We start from the raw sequence: 17,435 nt of genomic DNA, 5'->3' as shown, positions 1-17,435 counted from the left end.
CTGCTGTCTCGCACCCACCCCGAAGCACCCACCCCAGTGCCCCACAGCTCCAGGGCAGGTGTGGAGCTTGCTCTGCTTTCAGGAGCTGCTGTCAGAGTGGGATGGATGTTAAGTGCTGCCTCCCCAGGCAGATACAAACAGCTACAGGAGGAAGGTGCCCTTGGCAGGAGATGCTGATCGTCCCTGCGCTGCTTCCTGGGCTGTAGGTCGCACAGCCAGAGAGATAAAGACAGCCCATAACCCCAAGAAGTCATTCGAGTGACAAATCCTGCTCACTGACAAACAGGACTGAGCTTACGCATCTCATTTCTGGCCTATGAGTCTCTCAGAGCTTTCTCCTCGCCCAACACATATCCCGCCCGCAGTCCCAGGCTGTGAGGATTCAGGGTGCTGTGTGTGCGCATCCCTCTCGATGAAAGGTAAAAGGAGACTTGGTTCTCTCCAACTAGCAGAATGAAGGGCACATCCCTCCCCACTAAAGGTAACATGGGCAACAAGGCAGTTTCTGGTACTCACCACCGAAGCCGATAGCCATGAAGCATGCCGCAGGAGACAGGCTGAGCGAGGTGGCAAAGTACGGCAAGGGGATCTTCTCAACTACCTGCGCTCCAGCAAGAGAAATACACCGACACCTCAAAAATGAGAAGGCAGGAGATGGGAGCTACTGCGGTGACAGTCATTAGGGGAGGCTGACAGATGCACAGCACCTCGCAGAGCTCAGAAACCTGCCAAACGCATTGACTTTCCAGAGACTCAATGATTTAGAGACTGTTAAGTGCTCCTGAAAGCAAATGCCTTTCCCTCTAGTCAGGAAAAAAAAGCAGCAGGGTGGTAGCAGGGACTGGCAGCCTGCCCAGACTCAGCCCGAGGCAGGGGCAGGGTCCTGCCTCTCACCTGGGCTGGAACTGGGAGTTTCTGAGAGGATAAGCTGTTGCCTGAGCCCACCCCACCCCTTCAGACTTGGCTTTAGGTGCAGGCAAGTGCTGCTTTTCCCCTCCTCCCCCCGTTGGACATGGCCACAGCCCTGCAGAGGAGGGCCAGTGCCGCCCTGGCAGGACATAGGTACCCGTTTCTCACGCAGACTGTAAAACAAGGCTTCTTTCTGCATCCCAAAGCCAACGTAGACCAGGGTCCCTGGTTCCCAAGGGCAGAAGGCGGCCAGGCTGGGCGGGAGGCTGTGGAGACCCTGGTGAGGGAAACCAAAGGGGATAAAACTGAGGTTAGCTTCTCCAGACCAACCCAGGGCAGGGGGGGACAAAAAGAGAGCGCAGAGGGACACCAGCCCTTGGATTGCAGGTGGCCAAGCAGCAGGAAAAGAGTACGGTGGAGGCTGTTCCCTCTTTCTCGCATTGCTATTGCAGATGTGTCACAGCAAAGCAAGGAGCAACCACACACTGCCATGGAAACCTGAAGCAAGTTGTTCACTGTCACAGGAGCAGGACACATGAGGGTCTAACGGGTTGAATTTCCACCAGGGCATTATTACTGTGTGGGCTTGAGAGTGGGATTGGGTCATGGATTGGTTTAACATAGGAAAATAGCACCCAGAAGACAGGTCTTTAGTTGGGGATGCAAGATCCATCCTTCCCCTGTTCACCATGGGGAGACCTGTAGTGAGTTTTTCTTCAAGAAGAGGAAATCTGTCAGTTTGGAAACAATCAGAAGAACCACTGACAGAACCCAACTGCTGTATGGGCCCAGGTGGTGCCTGGCCCTGGAGGTGACAGGCTGGAGCACTGCTGCTTGCCCTCCGAAAAGACTCAGCTCCCTTCTGCGTGCCCACATCATGTACACCGGGGCCCATCTCTCCAATGCAGACCCTTCTCCCTTTCTAGCAGGTGTCCTGCTCCCCAATCCCACTCCTGGGTGGGAACCAAAGGCTTCTTCAAAGCATCACAGACACACAGGGCTGGAGTATTTGCTTTTAGGAACCTGCCACTGGGCTCCAGGCTCTGAATATTCATGTTCTTTGGGAGCGCCAAAGCAAGCAGCACGCTCATAATTAGTTCTCTTCTGTGCTCACTGCTGCCTGTGCTCTGTTTTGCATAGCACAGGGGTGTCAGCTCTTTGCAGACACAGTTTTTGACTCCTCACGCTTACAGAGTCAGTGTTTCCCGGCAGTTAGGTGCTGCTACAATTCCCCCTGCCTTTCAACATGCATGAAGGTGCATTTACAAGATACTCTACTGTCCTGATTTGAGCTAAAACAGAACCAGTTCTGTTCACTGGTTTTATTTTTCAGCTCAGTCTCCTCTAAGAGGCTGCACTTCCTGAAGATAACTGTGTTTTTGCAGATAGTGTCTACTGCCAGCAGTGATAACACCTAATGTTTATGGTTTGTACCAGGGATGGGGATGCAGAAAAGCTCTTGCTTACACTTGCTCCTGTAGTGACCAAGGTTACTGCTGGATCCTGTGTGCCACCTTGGGGGTGCTGGGAAGTAAAAGGGATCACAATGAGGTAAAAGGTTGCATCTCCAGGGAGGAATGGACAGGACAGGTGACCAACGAGAGTATTTCATTCCATGTATGTCATACTCAGGATAAAGCTGAGGGATCATGGACGTTAAGCCCTCTTGCTCTAATGGCCGGCATCCCAGGAGCACTCTGTCCAACCTGTGGCATTTAACCTCGACCCTGAGTTCCTGAATCCAGCCCCTGTTCCTGGTTCCCCTCTGTTGCTGAGCCTGGGGCTGCCCCGGTGCCACCTGCTCTGCAGTGAGGATTGCGATCTGGGGGTTGTTGGGTTTGACATCAGGTTTGTATATATTTGTACACATTTCCTTATTTTCATTATTTCCTTATTAGTCCTATTACTGTTTATTAAAGCTGGTTTAGTTTTCTTTTCCAACCCACAAGTCTCCCAGCCTTATTCCCTTTCCCTTCCCGTCTGGGGAGGTAGAGGGGTTAGAGAGTGTTTAGTGGCCAGCTCAGCTCGAAACCTCGACACCTATGAGCAGTAGAACCAACAAAAATGACCTCCCTACCCACACACTCTCTCTTTGTCCTCATCCCACTCTGAGCCTTGAGATAACCCTGCTCCAGCTCAGCTGGTGCTGAGACCCCTGCCCCAAGCAGGCAGGGATCGCTCACCTCGGGGCCAGCAGGAGCCGGGAAGCTGAGCCAGTCGAGCAGCTCACACTTATCCTTCAGCCAGTCGGAAGCCCAGACGCTGACCCGCCGGTCCGAGCTGGTGGCCAGCCAGAGCTCGCCTCCTGGCACCCCGAAGTCGTGGTACTAAGGAAGACAAACACGCTGCGGTGACTCCAGCAGTACAGGAGGTTTAGAGAAAGCAGCCAGCTAGAGCTGGCGTGGGGCAGGAGCTGGTGGGAACACAGGCCTTACGCTGTAGGGGCTTAGCGCCAGGATTAACAACTCCATTTGGGCAGTACTTAAAATCACTCAGCACAATAAAATAGGACAAGGAAGACATGGTATCAGAACCGGCGGCACACTCTGGGTTGAAAGCCCTGGCAGAAGAGGCTGCTGGAGAAGAGGTGAGTCCTTGGCATGAGTGACACAGATCTCCTTCCCGGGATGCCCTCCGATCTGCACATCTCCTAGGGGAGAGCTTGCTGATACTGTGTGTCTCCTAGGAACGTCTTTCCCCTAAAACTGAGGAGTATTCTCATTTCCACTGCACAAAGGAAAAAGACTCTCCATGAAGAGAAGGATAAAGGAGATACTAAAACCATCACATTGCTGCGCAACCAATTCTTCCTGGCTCCACAGAGGAACCCTACAAAAAGCCAGCCCCACGCAGGAGGCCCAGCTAGGAAAAGTGAGGGAAAATGAAGCAAACCCACTGACTGACACAGGCCACACTGCTTCCCACCGCTGTGCCATGGCACATGGGGGAACTCGCTCTCGCACAGCGCCGAGGCAGAAGGCGAGGTCTCACCTGCTTCCTGGTGCACTGGAGGACAGTGATGGGGGAGCCTTTGTGGTCATCAAGGACATGGATAGTCATTCCAGTGCGAGGGCTGCTGATGGCCACGAGCCCATCCTTGCTCCCCGATAAGATCACTTCTCCTGTGGGCAGAAAGAAAGAAAAGAATGGAACACTTGTTATAGGAGAAGTCCATAGGAAAAAAGTCCAAGATCGTGGGACACCAGTGTCCCAAAACACTGTGAAAGGCTGAGAGCATCTGAGTCAAGGGCTGGGTAAGCTGAGGTGTCTCAAAGACCCCCAGTAAAACTCCACGCTGAAGAAAATCCCTGCAGATTGTAAGCAGGAGGACACGATGGAATGCTTTGTGTACTCAAACCCCTTTGCTATACCATCACCAATACACCTCTCGTGTCCTGATTACCACGTGCTCAGCTGGCAGAGCTACCAAAGCTTATCAATACGAGTTCTCTGGGGCTCCCTAGACCCAGTTTTTTGGCCAGGTCGCCAGCACGCAGAGGAACTGGAGATCAGGTTAACCCAGGCACAACCAAGCCATGCTCCCGAGTCTACGTTGCCACTGCTACAAGAGGTAGCCTCACCATCTGTGGAGTAGGTGATTGCCGTCAGTGCAACAGTGTGGGGGTGCATTTTGAGTTCCATCTCTGTCCTGGAAATGCTGAAAACACGGATGGTGCCATCGCTGTACCCTGCCACTACGTGCTGGCTCTCGGCTCCCCATGCAACGACAGGATGAGGCTTCCAGGCCAGTGCCTGGCAGCTCTGCAAAGCAACCAAGGTGGAGACCCAATGAGACAGTGAAGACAAGCAGGATTGTTCCAGCAAGTGCAGTGAAATCTCCACTTCCAAGTATTTCTCCAGCTTTGGTCTGTTCCTTCCAATCCCAAACAGTGGACTGTGCTCTCTGCCAAGAGGAAGAGACTGACATAGCACAAATAACCAGTCACCTGGTTGAGCACCTGGAACTGTACCACCAGCTCTGTGCTGCCAAGAGACCAAATCCTCACGCTGCCATCTTCGCCACATGTTGCACAGTGAGTCTCATCAGGACTGAAGCACACTTCGGTCACCTGCAGGGAGAAACGAAACAGGGAACGGGGGATCAACACATGCCACAGCCCAGAGCATGTCAGTTCTTTGCCCTTCTCATATCCTGGGACCCCTCTTTGCAGGAGACATCGGGCAGGAAGTCCTAAACATAAAGGAAGGTGGGGTGCTTTGGTTTTGTGCTTAAATTTTGAGTCAATAACTAGGCTTATAAAGGAAATCAGTAAACCTAATCCCAAAGGTAGGACCAGGCACTATGCAATGTAAGTCTATGTAAAATACATTCTCTTCTGCCATTTTTTCCTTTTTTTTCTGTAGCATAAAGATATTTCAAAGCAACAGCAAAATTCAAAACAGCCATTTTTCACCTGGGTTGGGTTTTTATGTTTTAGGCCAAAAAGTTATCCAATACAGATGTCCAGCTAGCAAACGGAGGGCAGGCAGAAGTTGCAGCGCTCAGGAATGAAACCTTAGAGCCTGCAAACTGCTTTATCTTGCTCCAGCAGAAAGACTTACAGCTGTTCACAGGCTGAAGCTGTGAAACAGGTAAGGCTAGAGTGGATGAGCACAGACTTTTTGATGCTGGACTCCGCACATTTCTCTAGCCTAGGCTCCTCCATCAGCGCTAACCAGCCCTGAAGCTCTCTGACCTCTCCCATGTCCAGAGCAGGGAAGAGCACGCAGAGCACTTGCCTCTCCGCGGGACAACCGCCCCGTCCCAGCTCCTCTAACCTTGTTCATGTGGCCGCTGATGAGTCGGATGCTTGTGCTCTCCGTCCAGTTGATGTACCACAGTGTTCCTGCTGTGGTGCCCACAATTCCCATCTCTAGGGAGTCATCAAAGGCTGCGCTGACGATTGTCCCATCGAGGGTGATCTCGTGCTCTAGCAGGACTGAGCTAGACCTGGAGGAAAGGAGGGTGCGCAAAGGACTAGCTCAACTGTTGGAACAGACAGCTTTAAATCCACTTTCTACTGAGCCCAGTCATGTATTTGCAGCTGAACAGTTCAATGAGGAGCTCCTGTACAGTGAACAATGACTACCATTGCACTTATGCTACAACAATCTTTTATAGGAAAGAAAGAAAATAAGGGGATGCAATAGCATGAGAGAAGAAACAAAGGCGATGTATTTTCACTAATTCTCTTAAAGGGCTTCCTACAAATCACTGCTACAAACAGCAGGCATGATCAACACCACCCATTTCCACATTACGAGGGTTCAGCTACCTGTGGCAAAAATTCAGTAAAAAGATCCAGACAGAAAGAATCAGCAGTCACAGGATGGAGAGAAAAAGCTAAGGATGAAGAGCAACAGGAGCAGCATGGTTGCAGGCAGAGTTGATGTTTGTCCACGAAAAGTCACCTTTCGAGACAGGTCCTAGGAGCTGCCAGATGAGGGGAAGAGCATCTCAGGAGCATGGTGAGATGGGTGCAAGCACAGAGGGGATACGCTGGGGCCACCACCTCCTCCTACCTGGCATCGGGACTTTTCAGCCTCAGCTCCTGCACAGCGGCCACTGCCCACAGGCGGATGCGATTCATGTTGCTGCCACTCAGCAGCCGGTTGCGCCGACACACCAACACACCTGGGAGGCCACGGGGGAACGAAGGGCACCCATGAATATCCACCGCCATCAGCCATCACCCAAGGCGTGCTCCTGATGGCCAGGCCACCAATTCGTTCAGGCAGGGCAGTTGGGGGGTCTTCTACAGCCCAATACCCCAGCCTTTTTACAGACTAATGCCCTCGCAGGAACCCAAGACCCCAAGAAAACCCAGGTCACAGATCCACCGCCACCCCACACATCTTGCATCCAACACAGCAAACTGGTTTTCTGAGCACAGCTGAAATCAGAGGTCTGTAAGCTCACTGCTCGTCTTTCCTAACGAGTTCCCTGATCCAGCCCTGACATGTGTCCCGGGCATCTGCACCCACCGATTTCACCCTCGTCAGCCTCCCACGACATGAAGCAGGAATTAGCCTCGGTGTCCCACACGCAAATCTGGCCTGAGTTGGTCCCACTATAAAGAAGAGGATCATCACCATAACAGAGAGAGGTCAGCTCCACTGGCCCTAACACATCTGGGGCACGGGCCTGATGAACCTGCCGGAGCACATAAAATAGAAACATTAAATAGAACAAGGTGTTTACATACATTGGAAAAAAACCCCAATCTCCCCCCTCCCCTAAATTCATGCAGCTAAACCCTCAAATACAACTGAAAACCACTCACAGCCAGCCAACATCATCTCACTAAGAGAAATCGTCAGACTCATGGGGGCAGAGCCTTCAATGCACTCCCCAGGGGCTTGGAAAAGACATCAGAGATGCCAAACAGAAGTTTTAAAACTGAGATTTACCTTAAGGTTGACTTTGGCTCCCTGCTGCTCCAACAGCCAAAACATCACAGCTCCCTTCCCCACGCAGGCCAGTTCTCTGTGAGAAAAAGGACTAAAAGCCACGTCGTGGACTGGCTCCGAGATGCAAGTGGACAACATGAGTTCATAAGTGTAGGTATTCCACAGAACAAAGGTTTGATCGCTGTAGTCCCCTGGGTAGAACACGAGAGACAGTGGGAGGAAATTCTGAAGTCTCAGGAAGTTCTGCACGCACGCATCAACCGTGTCGCTCCTTTGCCTAGTTGTTCGGAGGGAACTGCTGTGAACACTGTTCCAGGCACGGACATGGCTCCTTGCATGCTCAAGGCAAAAGCTGCATGGGTCCTCATCCCAGCTGAGGACAGATATAACCACTGGCCTGACGCTTTGTGCTGAAGGTTGTAGCAAAATTGGCCTTGCAGCAGTGTCCACAGCCAGCACTCGGACCAGCTAATGGTAGGGATTTCAGCAGGCAGAGAAGGTTTTTGGTTGTTTCGATATCCTCTGCACACCTCAACATATGCCCCATGCAAGCCCTCCGGCAATGCTGTGAATTCCAGACTAACAACAGTCTTGAAATAAGAAAGGGATATCACCTCTGCTGAGGGCAAAGCTGAGATGGGAGCTGACCTTCACGGAAGCCACGCGATCTGGGCGGCAGCAGAAGGCGATAGCAAACACCCTCAGCTCCCAGACAGCTCCGGAGGACAGTGCTCTCCTCTCGCCTTTCCCAGGCTCCACAAGCCCAGCAGAGACTCTCAGCTTTTCTCTGCAGCCCAGACTGGAGCTGGAGGCAGGGGGTTCCTCTCCCACGCTGCTCCGTGGAGAGCACAGAGCTCTCTTTCTCTACAGCAAAGCTTGCTTTTTCCTATGGGTAGACTCACCAGCCCAGAGAGGGTGCATTGCCTGCTAAACAGGTCCTCTCTCATGCAAAACAAGAACTTACTAATTGCGTATTTGTCCTTTAAATGTCCCCTGCCTAAAGAAAACAGACAGCTTGAGCTGTCATCGCTGCCTGGCAGGAGGCTCGCAGTTTGAAGCCTGGCTACTTCTATGCAATTCCACCTGAGCAGCAATAAGAAGTCCAGAAGAAGGCTTTTCCCTTTGGATGCTATATATAGTAACCACAAACTATTTACACAGGCTTAACAAGCACCGGTGAGCCAAGAGAAGAAAGCTGTAACTTCAAGAAAAACGAGCTAGCTGGGCCAATGAGGATGAGCTGAAGGGGAGCTGCGGGGAGCCCGGTGCTCCTGCCTGTGACCAAGATACACAGGGCTTGTGTCTTCCACTGCTGACAGCGCTGAGGAATTGTGCTCAGCTGCAGAGACTACCTCTGCAGCTGGTCTCTCCCAGGACTTGCAGTTCTCTGTACTGTGTTATCCACTGTCCCAAGGCTACCAAGCAACAGGTTCATACCCATGAGCCTGCTACGTATCTTGCAGGTATGACACGCTTACAGCATCCTCCTCTCACAAGTTGTCTACCCTAGGGTGTACTCCTGCAGTGTGGTGTGCTCACCTAGGGTGGCAAGGAACCTGTCATCCCGAGAGAACGCCATGGCTTGTACTTGCGTCTCGTGATGGAAGAGACTCGCTGCGCAAACCCCATCCTGGATGTTCCAGATGCAGATCTGACAACAGGAGCCTCCATCCGTCTTTCCCGAGGCAGAGGCAAGAACCTAAGAGAATGAGATGCTGTCGCTGAGACCGTGGTAAGTAATTAGAGAACGCTTCATCAGTTAGTTTGTCTTGGCAACTATTTGTCTCAAAGCGATGTGGCTGGCAAATGGAAATTCCTGCGAGAACAACCATCAGCCGACGGCAGGAGAGAACGGCAGCATCACTCAGAGGAAGGCAGCAGCCATCGCTGTCACACTGAGCCAGCACAACGGATAGCTAGGCTCCAAAACCATTTACTGTGTTTCCATAACCCCAGGTCTCCATGCAGCAGGCAGAAGAACGAATGGGCAAATGGGATTTTAGTCTGTGATGTTCCTTTAGCCCAAAGTGACAGTCACGAAGAGTGACAGACAAAAGCCAGCCCAGGGAAGCAGAAGCCTCTCCTACCTGAGCATCGTGGCTGATGGCGAGCGTAGAGATCTCCTCTGCGTGGCCAAGCCAGTGATTCTGCGAACCTGAGTGCAGGTCTTCAACCACGATGACACAGCCACAGGTGTAGGCAAAGAAACCTAGCAGAGGAGGAAGAGATCGGATATTTTCACGTTGAGACTTCACGTAGAGCACCCACTACAACCAACATCGTAGTTCAGGAAAATTCTGTTCTTCAGTAACACGTAAAATCTGACTCCTCTACACAGCTTGTCAGCGTCCTCCCTGTCAGGTCTCAACCCGATGTAACCTGAGCTGTGACCTGCAGTAAAAACTCACTTTCCCCAGTCTGAGCAAAGCAAAGCTGCTGGGCATCCCTCCAGCCTTCCCACTGTACCTGTGTCTGGGTTCCACACCATATTCCCTCTGCCATTCCCATTATAGCCGATCACAGCTTTCAGTTTCAAGACCTCACTGCCAGCCGGAGGAGATAAGAAACTCTGCAGGAAAAATAGACACTGGCTTAAATTAAGCTCTAGGATGGTCTGGTCAGGTGCATTCCACACCCATGTAAGAACAAGTGTGCGTGTGAGCACACCCACGTCCTCACAGACACGCAACGTGCCCACACACGCACAATTCAGGTTCAACACGTCAGTGGATGAGTACCAAAGTGTCCACTTAGACATACAAAAGAGAGACTGCACCAGCAGAACCAGGCACAGGTGCTTTCAGATGAGGCACAAAACAGGCTGGGAATGACTGCGGAGCCAGTGAGCAGCTGCTTATCCCACTGGGAAAGAGATCAGTGGGTTTTGCTGACTTGGGGATGGAGATGTTTCAATAGGAAGACAGCGTGGGGAGGGGAAAAACGCTACCAGGTGGAGGGACAGAGGAGAGAATTGAGGTGAACGTAGCTTTTCTCTCAGCACCACGAACAGCTGAGCTTAGGAAAAGGTTAAGTTTCTGTTTTATTATTGCTCTGTTTGTTAACAGAAAAAGAGCTGTGCCTTGACTGTCTTCACTACACTGGATGGATTGCCTTCCCCAGCCGGCTCTGCCAACGCATCTGCTCGCAAATACGGGTGCACAATGAATCACTCCATTGCTCACTCGTTTTTCGCTTTCAATAGCACATGCCATTTCCATTTCTTTGGAATAAAAGTACACGCAGATTTGCTGAACAGAATAAAGAGTCTATCGCAACTCACTTTTTACGCAGCCTGGAAAGAGCTGCACGTAGAGGAGAAAAGGGAACTAATATCAGGAGTTTTTAATCGAACATCAGGCTCAAAGGTACGTTTCAGATATTGCTTTCAAAGGAGAACAAAATGGAAGCAATTTGGAAATTCCACTGAGCCCAGCCCCAAAATGCCTGTTTTCCACCAGCCCTGGCCCAGCTCTCACCTGGGGAAGCACCGATGCCTTAAAGCGAGGGGCGAAATGCCGGTAGGAATCTGGGCGGATGGAGCATTGGGACTTGGGACTTTTGGTCTCCTTCCTGGGTTCTGCCAAAAAAGAAAACAATACTCATGGGATGCTGCTCCTGGGAAGGGTTTGGGAGCAGGAGTGAGGCTGCAAACAGCCTAAGGGCACCCACGGTGCATGTCCTGGGCACTGCTGTGAAAGCGTAAGCCACATAGCTAGAAAAAGGACTCCAATGAGAGTGACAGAGGCACGGTTTTATGTAGAAGCTTTCCAACGAGTCCTGCCCAGGGCCAAGCGCCGGCAGCTGTCTGCTTCTGGCAGCTCGCCACAAACGGCTGCAGCTTTGAGGCTGTGCGTCTATTAATAGAGACATTGGGAGCTTTAATTTCAGCCAGCTTTAATAGAACGTGGCACTTGGAGATGATATTGGCTCCAAGCTGAAGGAGGAGCAGGGGAAGAGCCAGAGAAACGAGCAGTCTTGGGAACCACCAGGAGCTTCTCACAATACTGATTTCCCTCGGTAAATCACGCCCAAGGCAAGAACCCCGAGGAACACCTTGCTGCCCTTTGTCTCACAACTCAGAGCACACGTCCGGGTCAATGATCTTTCTTTCTTTGCCATACAGGCCTGCATGCATCACGCCCCAAAGGAGTCAAGCTCTGTACAAGCTGGGAATACCCCTGATTTACTGTTTGCTGATACTCCAGGAGACTTTAAGCTCTCCTGCTGTACTTTGGGCCTCACAACAACAAGCTCCTTGTTTCTGACCGACTCCACCACAAGGACCGAGGCATCTTTGTCTCCGTTTGCCACCAGCCTGCCGCTGCCTGTCAGACCTGCTTCCTCCTCATTGTCTGACTCAGAGAAATTACCTGAAGAGAAAAAATAAACGGGAGGAAGGAGGCACCCATGTCCTGCAAGACCGCTTCACGTGTGACAGACCCTTTGATTCTAGCAGTGTTGTTTCTCCCGCGCTGTGTATCACCCTATCTCTTAGGGTGGAGGACAAAGCGGACATTTCCTCCTGGGTATGAACAGCAAGGTATTTACAGTAGCCCTCAGAGAAGCTGTGCCAGCAGCTTAATCCTACAGAGGCGAGCAGAGGATAAAGCGGTGCTCAACCCCAACACCTCTGTCTGGCTTCGTCCAAGTTAGGGGAGGGGCAAGAAAGCACAGATTGCTCTGTCAATCTGCAGGAAGAGGATCACAAGCAGGGACAGCTCCAAGCATGCTACTGAACTAGGCAAGGAGTTTTTCCTAAAATAAGGTTAATTTTCTCCTTTCCTGCAAGCAGTTCCTCTTACTTTGACATCCCGCTTGGTGGACGGAGCTAACATCCAAACACGGTGGCGAGGACAAAAATGGAAGAGGCACTGTCTGCCGAGGTGTCTCAGAGACATCCTTTAGCTTCTCAGAGCTCCCTTCTGTGAAAAGAAGAGGGTTTGTGTAACTTCCTCCATCCCTTAGATCCTCTCATCCTCCTGAGCTGACCAATGGGGATACCTCCCAGCTCATTTCTCCAGCTTCCTCCCACAAAGGAGAAGCCACTTCTCTTCTGTCCTTCAAGAAAGGGGGGGGACAGACACAGAGAGAGGGACAGTGAGGACGGGGAAAAAGAAGGCAGGAGAGATGGAGGCATGGAAAAGCAGAAGACAAAACGTGAAAGAGATGGAAGAGCTGCCAATCTGCTGGGCAGCACAGCTCATGGTAGGAGGCACTCACCTGCTCCTGGTGACAGAGCGGACTTGAAGGACTGACCTCTGGAAAGGCAAGAAGACTGGTGTTACACCGAGTGGAGACAGGGCAGGGGAGGTAACAAGAAGCAGGGGAAGGCACTATCCCCAGCATCGTGCACTCACCTGGCTGGGGGTGATCTCTCCGCAGGCAGAGCCAGGAAATCCCAGAGGAAGATGGCATCTCCAACGCTGATGACGTGCCGTTGGTCCGGGGTGAAGGCCACCTGGCGCACCAGCTCCGAGTGGCCGATGTACACCTGGGGAAGAGCACGCCTTGAACTTCTCCATCACCATGCCTGGTCTATCCAGGATCGTGGTTACTCCACTCCCTGCACAGCCACTGTCTCCATGCCTCAGCAGAAGATCCTCTCAGTGGCCTGCACCACACCTAGAGTGCTCAAGCCTCAGGTCGGTCAACCTAGGGTTGACCTTCAACACACTGATCTGGATAAGCAAGCAGAAGCTGAAATACCCCAAGGTCTTGTTCTAGCTCTCAATACCTCTGAAACCCTGGAGAGTCACATTCTTCTCTGGGTGGCTCTGTCTGTAGGGAAGAGGTAACAACTACCTCTGTCCTTCACAGAGGGTGCTTTGACAGCCCCAGCCCATGCTCGGTGTGGGACAGGGCTGCATTCCTCAGCTGCTGGGCTAACTGGGCCTGGGGACACTGGGCCAAGTTGCACGGAGGGCATTTGGTGCTCTCTTATTCAGGAGTTCAACAGTAACCCCCTTCCCTCCCTGTATGGGAAGTACCTGGAAGTTGATATCAAAGCGCATCCGATAGTCCCACACTTTGATGACTTTGTCGCCAGCAGTGAGCAGGTACCTGCCATCCTTGCTCAGCGCCACAGAGGAGCAGGACACCTTGTGCACAGGAGATACCTGAGGACGAGAAGCAGCACCAGCAGCATTCACTGAGCTAGTTCATGCCCTTACTTATGCTTCAGTAAGAGTGATACGAAGTGCCCAAGCCCCACACAACATGAGATCTCAGTGCATGAATTTCACAGTGTCCTACCTCTCGCACCAGTCGTCCCGTTTTTGCATCAAGCACAAGGATTTTATTGGAAGAAGTGGACACTAAGAGCTCGCCTCGAGGCACAGAAGCAAAGCAGACTCTCACCGCAGAGTCCAAGGCTGTGCTGGTCAAACCAAGGGCGCTGATGTCCACTCTCAGCAGCTGTGAAACAAGGAGCTACTGAACAAACACCCTGGAGCAGAAGCCTCAGGATTGCTCTTGCGGCTCTCCTAAAAGGAGGTTATGGATTCCCCCAGACCATTTTCTTCCCTTCTCACTTAATGGGGGACTGCAGGGTCCAGGCAATGTCCCTGCTGTCCAGGAGAGCAGCTCAGAAAAAGAGATCAGAGCTGACAGTTTGCACATCACCTCCCCAAACTATCCTTCTAGATGAGAATGAGGCTGGAGACGAAACCTTGACTTTGTTGTTTGTATCTCACAGAATGGAAAACAATCCTCATTGTAAACACCATAAGCAAGTGTCTGCTGGGCAGGGAAGGGCCTTCTCTAACACTGGTGCCCAAGGCCCTTAGAACCATGTAATGGTTTGCATTGGAAGGGACCTTGTAGATCATCCAGTTCCACCCCCCTGCCATGGGCAGGGACACCTCCCACCTGACCAGGTTGCTCCAAGCCCCGTCCAATCTGGCCTGGAACATTTCCAGGGAAGGGGCTTCCACAGCTTCTCTGGGCCACCTGTGCCAGTGTCTCACCACCCTCACAGTGAAGAATTTCTTTCTAATATCTAAATCTGCCCTCGTTCAGTTTGAAGCCATTACCTATCACTATGCTCCCTGATGAAGAATCCCTCCCCAGCTTTCCTGTAGCCCCCTTTAAGCACTAGAAGGTGCTACAAGGTCTCCCCAGAGCTTTCTCTTCTCCAAGCTGAATTGTCCCAGCATGTCCTCATAGGAGAGGAGCTCCAGCCCTCTGGTCAGCTTTGTGGCCTTCTCTGGACTTGCTCCAACAATATATTTCACCTGATGCAGCCTATGGGATTTTCCCCTCTAGCCCTTGGCACCCTGTGGCACATGTTCTCCTCTCCAACCTCCCCCAGCAACGAGAGGAGCCCGCTGGGTACCTCATCTAGAGAGCAGGCCTCCATCACGGTCACAACGTACTTGGAGGGACCCACGAAGGCCAAGAGACGACTGTCCCCGCTGACCACCAAAGCGTCCGGACCGTTCCCAGCATCCCGGGCCACCACGTTGCCTGAGGGCCACAGAAGAGAGAGAGTGAAGAGAGGAGCAAAGCCCACGCTGTGGCCAAGCTTACTCTCTGATGGTACTGCTGACCAGTAGTTGTGGCTTCTCCTGCCTCCAAATCACCCTTGGGTTAACGTTCTGGCCTGAGGAAGAAGCAACCTCTGTTGTAGAAGATGCTATAAATTTTATCTGCAACACCCAAAGCTTGCAGTGAACTACCTCAAAGGCAAGGTTTAGACACACAGCTTGTTGCCCAACTAAATGTGTGATGTTTTCAAAGAGAGCAGAACAAAGTCAAGGGAATAAAATTGATTTTACTGTTTATTTTTTAACATTACAAGCGGCTGCAACAAGGAGCTATGAATGCGAGACCTCGGCAGCATCTGGGTGCCTGAACCCTGTGCAGCATGAAGTCAGTGCTGAACCACACCACACTGATGTCAGTCCAGTGGGCAGACAGATCCAAAGGTCTAAAAAATTACTAATTAAAAACTGCAGAAATCACAGCAATTCTCTATATTTATTCCACTACCAAAAATTTCACTGTTCTGTCCCTGTAACACAACCAGGCAAAGTGAACACATGAAGCTCCAGCTGCAGCACCGACACCAAACTTGGATAATTTTAGACTAACTCCTCGATCTCTCCAAACCTCTATTTTTCCTCCACTATTTCAACTACATGCTTCTTGGGGCAGGACCCTCCTCTTTGTACAGTATCGCCTTAACAGAGAGCTCCCTTTCCCTGCTGCCACAGCTCCTTTCAAAAGCATACATTCAACGTGACCTTCCCCACTGTCTTGCCCCTGCTTGCAGCTCCCCACATCTTCTGCTCACTAGAGCGGCTCCGCTGAACCCAGACCTGAAAGGGCAGGGGACTCCAGCCCAATCAGGAAATCAAGACACCGAGCAAGCTGAGAGTGTTTCAACCAGGACGGGGAGGGAAAGGTTGGCAGTCCCTAGGCTTTGCTCACACATGGTATAAACACAAATAAGACAGCTCAGAAGGGTCGTCAGAAAAATATCTCCCCAAGCAGGCTGAGTCTGGTTTGGCTTTGGAGCTAGGATGTCTAGGCTAATAAAGAAAAAAAAAAAAAATAAAATAAAAAAGGCAACCCACAACCCCAAAGTCTTACCCAGGACTCTCAGGACATGGCTCGATTGCTCTGTACAGGTGTAAAGAGCCAGAGTTCCCTGCAAACAGGAGCTGAACATGAAAATGCCATCTGGGGAGAAGGTCAGTCCAGTGATTGCAGTGCGGTGCTGCCTGAAAGAAGGCAGAAAACATGAAAAAAGGGGAGGAGGAAAAACAAATAAATCAACCCCCAGGAAAGAGTAGCAATGCTAAGTGCAACATGGTCAAGAACCAAGAACAAAGTAAGCAGGGACAGGCAGAGGAACCCCCCATACTCACACCTGCAGCAGCCCAGGACATCCAACACTCCAGCTTTTTGGAAAAGCAAGGAGCAAGCGCAGCAATCCAGCTGCCCCTGGGTGGGACGTGCTCCTTTTGGAGCATCCTCCACTTCCCATGCCAAAGCTCACAAGAGCTCAGCTGCTCTCTAGGACAAGCTCTTTCCTACCATTGGCCAACTGTCCACCGCAAAGTCATACAAAATGCCCTCACAGCCTTTGCCGGTTGGACTTTTACCACCCAGCGCCTCGGCACAGCAGGCTACCTCTGCCTGAAAACCATTCAGCTGGGACATGAGGATTGTCAAGCTCAAAAAAACCACTCTTCCCAGCAATTACCACTGTGGCTTCTGCCAGGACACCCAATTAAACCCATACCTGTCCTGCTGCATCTCCCACTGCAAGTGCTTACTTGTGCTCCACCAGGAGATCGGAAGCAGCCAAGGAGAATGTCCGCACCATCCCACTGTCAAAGCCACAGGCCAGGATGTGCTGGGTAGGGTGAAAGGCCACAGCACAGGGCATTTCATCTGCGGCTGTGAAGTCGTACAGCTGCGGGGAAGAGAAGCTGGATAAAGTTCTACCTGGCAGCCGTACCTGGCAACAAAACAGCGTCAGAACCTCCACCGTGACAGGAGAAACCTGATTTTGCCTGGATGGATCTAAAGCCCAGTGAAGTTCGAGGTCTTTGGGCATTTAGATAAAGCCTACCAACACCTACTGACTCTTGTCTCGCCTACCTGCTGCATGGAGACGAGGTCCCACACTCGGATGGTATTGTCCTGAGACACTGTTGCCATCTGTTTCCAAGTCCCCTCCACTGAGAAGGCCAAAACGGAGTCCTCGTGAGAGCGCATGAGGGTGTTATAGTCCCGAGACTGGATATCGAGGTAGCCCAGATTCCCTGTGCACGTCGTGCATAAGACTTTGTGGTTGTCTGAGCTGATTCGGACAGAACTCACCGGAGCCTCATGCTCTGGGGAAAGACACAGGAGTCAGCGAATCCTCGCCCAGAAAAGGGGTTTAGAAGAATGAATGCGAATAATTGTCATCGAAGACTTCCAAGCCAGTTACCCTGAGAGGCAGCAGGCATAAAAAGAAGTCCTTGTTCAGGAGAACTGCTTTCAGAGACACGGCCATGGAGCTCTGGCTTCACAGCAGCAGGCTGAGGGAGATGCGGAGCTCAGAAGCTCCCAGCCCTACTCACCTGCCTCTAAGACAACGGCCGAGAAGTCCAGTGGCCACA

General features: G+C 51.7%; 1 protein-coding gene across 1 annotated transcript in view; it reads right to left on the bottom strand.

The window, feature by feature from the left end:
- Positions 1-516: 516 nt before the first annotated feature.
- Positions 517-17,435, bottom strand: part of WDR90 (WD repeat domain 90) — a gene marked incomplete at both ends in the record, with an annotated part of 26,701 nt that continues 9,782 nt past the window's right edge. The window contains 24 exons of the mRNA XM_009877675.1: positions 517-601; positions 1,067-1,186; positions 3,093-3,214; positions 3,876-4,031; positions 4,491-4,671; positions 4,857-4,979; positions 5,689-5,860; positions 6,433-6,544; positions 6,895-7,063; positions 7,321-7,511; positions 8,860-9,019; positions 9,408-9,529; positions 9,787-9,889; positions 10,797-10,897; positions 11,508-11,690; positions 12,541-12,578; positions 12,678-12,833; positions 13,330-13,436; positions 13,573-13,734; positions 14,654-14,784; positions 15,913-16,043; positions 16,602-16,741; positions 16,930-17,165; positions 17,397-17,435. Coding sequence (XP_009875977.1) covers positions 517-601; positions 1,067-1,186; positions 3,093-3,214; positions 3,876-4,031; positions 4,491-4,671; positions 4,857-4,979; positions 5,689-5,860; positions 6,433-6,544; positions 6,895-7,063; positions 7,321-7,511; positions 8,860-9,019; positions 9,408-9,529; positions 9,787-9,889; positions 10,797-10,897; positions 11,508-11,690; positions 12,541-12,578; positions 12,678-12,833; positions 13,330-13,436; positions 13,573-13,734; positions 14,654-14,784; positions 15,913-16,043; positions 16,602-16,741; positions 16,930-17,165; positions 17,397-17,435 — 3,240 coding nt within the window. The remainder of the gene's footprint in view (positions 602-1,066; positions 1,187-3,092; positions 3,215-3,875; positions 4,032-4,490; positions 4,672-4,856; positions 4,980-5,688; positions 5,861-6,432; positions 6,545-6,894; positions 7,064-7,320; positions 7,512-8,859; positions 9,020-9,407; positions 9,530-9,786; positions 9,890-10,796; positions 10,898-11,507; positions 11,691-12,540; positions 12,579-12,677; positions 12,834-13,329; positions 13,437-13,572; positions 13,735-14,653; positions 14,785-15,912; positions 16,044-16,601; positions 16,742-16,929; positions 17,166-17,396) is intronic.

The sequence above is a fragment of the Apaloderma vittatum genome, unplaced genomic scaffold (genome assembly GCF_000703405.1).
Source record: "Apaloderma vittatum isolate BGI_N311 unplaced genomic scaffold, ASM70340v1 scaffold17301, whole genome shotgun sequence".
Lineage (NCBI taxonomy): Eukaryota > Metazoa > Chordata > Aves > Trogoniformes > Trogonidae > Apaloderma > Apaloderma vittatum.
This window is presented reverse-complemented; position numbering and strand designations above follow the sequence as displayed.